Source organism: Lepus europaeus, chromosome X, assembly GCF_033115175.1.
Source record: "Lepus europaeus isolate LE1 chromosome X, mLepTim1.pri, whole genome shotgun sequence".
In the NCBI taxonomy this organism is placed as follows: Eukaryota; Metazoa; Chordata; class Mammalia; order Lagomorpha; family Leporidae; genus Lepus; species Lepus europaeus.
The window spans coordinates 73583601-73588025 of record NC_084850.1 but is presented as its reverse complement, the minus strand read 5'-3'; the positions used below and the strand labels follow the sequence as shown (position 1 = coordinate 73588025).

The 4425-nt window shown below is 41.5% G+C and overlaps 1 protein-coding gene across 1 annotated transcript; it reads right to left on the bottom strand.

Moving 5' to 3' along the window:
• Positions 1-2947: 2947 nt before the first annotated feature.
• On the bottom strand, positions 2948-3814 carry LOC133753162 (protein SET-like). Its single transcript, XM_062183568.1, has one exon. The coding sequence runs from the start codon at positions 3812-3814 to the stop codon at positions 2948-2950; it is 867 nt and encodes a 288-aa protein (XP_062039552.1).
• Positions 3815-4425: the final 611 nt, after the last annotated feature.

Here is a 4425-nt window from a genome sequence, read left to right as displayed (position 1 = left end):
ATTACTGTATTTTATTTTATTTTTTTTACAGGTAGAGTGGACAGTGAGAGACAGAGAGACAGAGAGAAAGGTCTTCCTTTGCCATTGGTTCACCCTCCAATGGCCGCCGCGGTTGGCGTGATGCGGCCGGCGCACCGCGCTGATCCGATGGCAGGAGCCAGGTGCTTATCCTGATCTCCCATGGGGTGCAGGGCCCAAGTACTTGGGCCATCCTCCACTGCACTCCCTGGCCACAGCAGAGAGCTGGCCTGGAAGAGGGGCATCCGGGACAGGACCGGTGCCCCGACCAGGACTAGAACCCGGTGTGCCGGCGCCGCAAGGCGGAGGATTAGCCTAGTGAGCCGCGGCGCCGGCTTTTTTTTTTTTTTTTTTGTATTTTATTATTTTTAAAGGAGATTATGTGATTTTTTTTAAAAAAAGAGTCAATTATTTGTTTGAAAGGAAGTAATAGAGAGAGAGGGAGAGACAGAGAGAGCAAGAGATAACTTCTATCCACCAGTTCACTCAGCCACAAATGCCAGGGGTGGGCCAAGTCAAAACCAGGAGCTTAGACCTCCATCTGCATCTTCCACATGAGTGTCAGGGGCCCAGATAGTTGAGTCATGTTCTTGCTGCTTTCCCAGGCACATTAGCAGGAATCTGGATTGGAAGAGAAGAAGCTGGGATTTGAACCGGGGCTCATATGGATGCTGGTGTTGTAGGTAATGGCTTAAACCATTGTGCCACAATTCTGGCTCCTATTAATAGTTATTTTTGTTCATCTCTTAATGTGTCTCATTTATAAATTAAACTTTATGATAGTTTTATAAGTATAATAAAAGCACAGTAAATAGAAGGTTCAATACTAATCACATCCACTGGGGGTCTTGGAATGTTTGTCTCATAGATAAAGGCAAACTATTGTGTTTGTTATAGAAACACTCTACTTCTCAGATACTAATTCTGTCTTAGTACATATTGTGTTGTTATAACAGAATATCCAAAACTAAGTAATTTATAACAACTGGAAGGTCTGAAGGCTGAGATTTCCAGTATCAAGGTACCAGTACATCTGGTGAGGGCCTTATTACTGCAACATAAACTGTTGGAAAATTGGAAGGTCTAAGAGAGAGTGAGAGAGAACAATAGGGGGGCAAACTCATCCTTTTATAATTGTACCAATCACTCATGAGGGAGAGAGTACTCACAGTGTGATCACGTTAAAGGTTCCACCCCCAGTAGCATTATATTGACAAATAAATTTCGATGTGATATTTCAACAGAATAAACATTCAAATAACAAAACCACCTGAATTTATTGCCAGGCAAACTTAACTTCATTGGAATACAGAGAATACAGACAAGGAGGGAACCTGGTAGATCTCTGTGGGAATGAAATGACTTCCCTATCTCAAACTTCCCTTTATGCAGCCCTATACAATATTTCCAATACTTGGGTTGTGCTAAAAATTTCAACAAATCTTAAACAAACTCCCCAACCACATACCCACCACAAACAATGCTGCCTAAAACTCTCCAATAGCACAAATAAGGTTTCTCCAATGTATCTTCCACCCTTGCCATCCTGTAATATGGCTTTAGAATCACAAATGTGCTTTAGGAATAGCATAAATATAGGAGATTACACAAAAATTAAAAGAAACACAAATAGCTGTGTCCAAGGGGTTATCCACACCAAATTAACATACAACTCAAAGACTAGAATTACTGATGGAATCTCATCATACCATAGGAGTCATGGTCTTACATATCTACAATGCTTTAGATTCTTATTAGTTGCAAGATTATATCTTGCAGGATATGGGTAGATAATGTCCACCAAGATTTGTAGATAATCAGGGATATACACCAAATGGGTCATAATGTTGCCCTATTGAATAAACAAATTAAGCAAATCAAAATTTCATTCTTCTTTATTCTGCTGTCTTACCCACTAAATGAGCAGACTGGCTACTTGAAATCCCAATTTGTGTCTGCATAGGATTCGGGCTCTTTAGTATGTTTTATTGCTAATTTCAAGCCACATGAAGTGACAAACAATATAGATTATAAGATATCATGTGGCCAGGGTATGGATTGTTATATAAGGGGACCAGATATTATCCCTGTGACTCACATATTGTTTACATTTTTACAGTAGGCTAGATTTGTGATCCCAAAATCTGCCAGTGATAATTCACATTTTTACACATATAATTGTTTTAACTATGACTCAGTAAACACATTTTGAGCCATATGGAGCCTACTTTATTGAGTACTCTGAAAAATGCACTCAATATTTGTTAACCACAGATAAGATAAACCATGTAACTACAGAAGATTCCAAATTGCTGCTGTGTTTCAGAGCTTTCTGACCAATGGACTTCCCACCTTACAGAATATCATCTAGATATTCAAGACCACTCTCCAATTTCTCCTTCTCCTCTGAGAGTTCTCTTGCCCTATTTGTCTTCCTGGTTATGGTCTCATATACTGCTGTCTCTGAAAAGTCTCTTGTTTTTCTGGTCTTTTTCTTAGTGTACATGAATTTTTATATACATGTACATAGTAAAATTGTTACTGTAATCAATTAAATTAACACATGTCATCTCACAAAAGTACTCTTAACTATTATTTTGTAGTGAGAGCACTGCATTAGTCAATTTTTTATTGTTATTGTGGTGGAATGAGAAGGCCATGCCAAGATGGCCGCTGGCAAGTGAGCGTCAATTACTCAGGAATGGCTTTTTTTTTTTTTTTTGAACAGAAAGGTGTAGAGATTCTTTTCCCATTGTATTTTGCTTCAGATATTTTTCCCACAATAAGGTGAGAACCATGGTGTAGAGAAAAGAGACCTCAAAAACAGGGAGACTGAGCACAAGAGGGAAAAAATAAAAAGACAGCAATTTGCTCCCAGGGACTGGAGAAAAGTAAAAAAAAAAAAGTTGGAATCCATCAGTGTTTTCTATTAGTCATCTTCTTCATCCTCCTCTCCTTCTTCCCCTTCATCATCATCTTCATCTTCCTCCCTTTCATCCTCGTCGCCTTCCTCATCAATGTCTTCCAAGCCTTCATCATCATCATCATCATCATCTTCTTCTTCTCCTTCCCCTTCTTCATCATCCATATCAGGAACCAAGGAGTACTGTAATGGATTCGGCCAGATATCATCCTTGATCACCTCTCCTAACTCATCCGCACCTGCGTCAGAATGGTCAGTAAACCAGGTGAAGAAGCTCTCTGGCTCCTCGTGCTGCCTCTTCCTGCTGGCTTTGTTCTGCGTTTGACTTGAACGTTTCGTCAAATCCTTTCCAGATTTCCATTTGATTTCGGTGGACTTTGAAGATGGATCACCACTCTCATTCAGATGAAATTCTTTGGAGAGAACTTTATTTTCAAAGTAAGGATTTTCATCAAAATAAAAATCTATTCTGTAACCCGATTTAATATCTTCAAATTCTGTCACTTCCACTCTGGTCAGATAATGCAGCGCCTCTTCATCCTCCTCCCCAAGCAGTGCGGACACTTGCGGATGGTTGACAAATGCTGTTACCCAAAAATTTGGGATTTTGGCGATCAGTTCTGACCTCTCCTGAAAAAATGGTTGGCGGAGTTTGTTATATTTCTGTTCTACTTTCAAAATCTCCTCACTGGCTTGTTCATTAAGTCTGTCTATTTCATTTTGTACTTCATCAATATGTTCAATTGCTTCTTGTTGTTCTTTTTCTCCCGTCAACAAACCCCGAGAGGCCAATGTGTCCGCCGGCCTCGGGCCAGGAGCTGCTCTTGGCTTCTTCCTTTGAGGAAGGAGTGAAGACGGGCGTTTGGGGGCCATGCTTCCAGGAAATGCTGACCCCAGCGCCAGGCAGGAGGAAGCTGTGAGGACTCCAGGAATGGCTTTGTAACCCACCTGGCAATGGAGCCTGCCTGGCAACAGGTTGTGATTGGATGGCTTTGGATACTACCTGGCAACAGGGTGTGATTGGTTAGGGCATAAACCACCCCTTGACCGGACTGGCTGTCTTGGCTATATAAGCTGTTGTACCAACTGAAATAAAGGAGTCTACGGGCTGCTCGCCTCAGGCCTGCTTTTACCCGACTCCCGGGGTCTGTGTGGTGACTCTGCGCCTCTTGCCCCCACCCCGCTCCTCCTCCCAAAACGAATCCACAGCAACATGTTATAATGAAATACTCCAGGCAGCATATCTTTATAATGAAAAGAGGTTTGTTTTGACTTATGGTTCTGGAGGTTTAAGATCAGGTGGCCCATATTGATTCCATCTCTCCTGATAAAGTTTTTGCTGGGAGAGTCCTGCGATCAGACAGTACATCATATGGCAAGAGACAGAGTGCACTTGTCTATGCGTCTCTACCCTTATAAAGCCACCAGAAATCAAGGACCCAATCCAGTATAATCACTTCCCAAAGCATCTACCTCCAAACCTC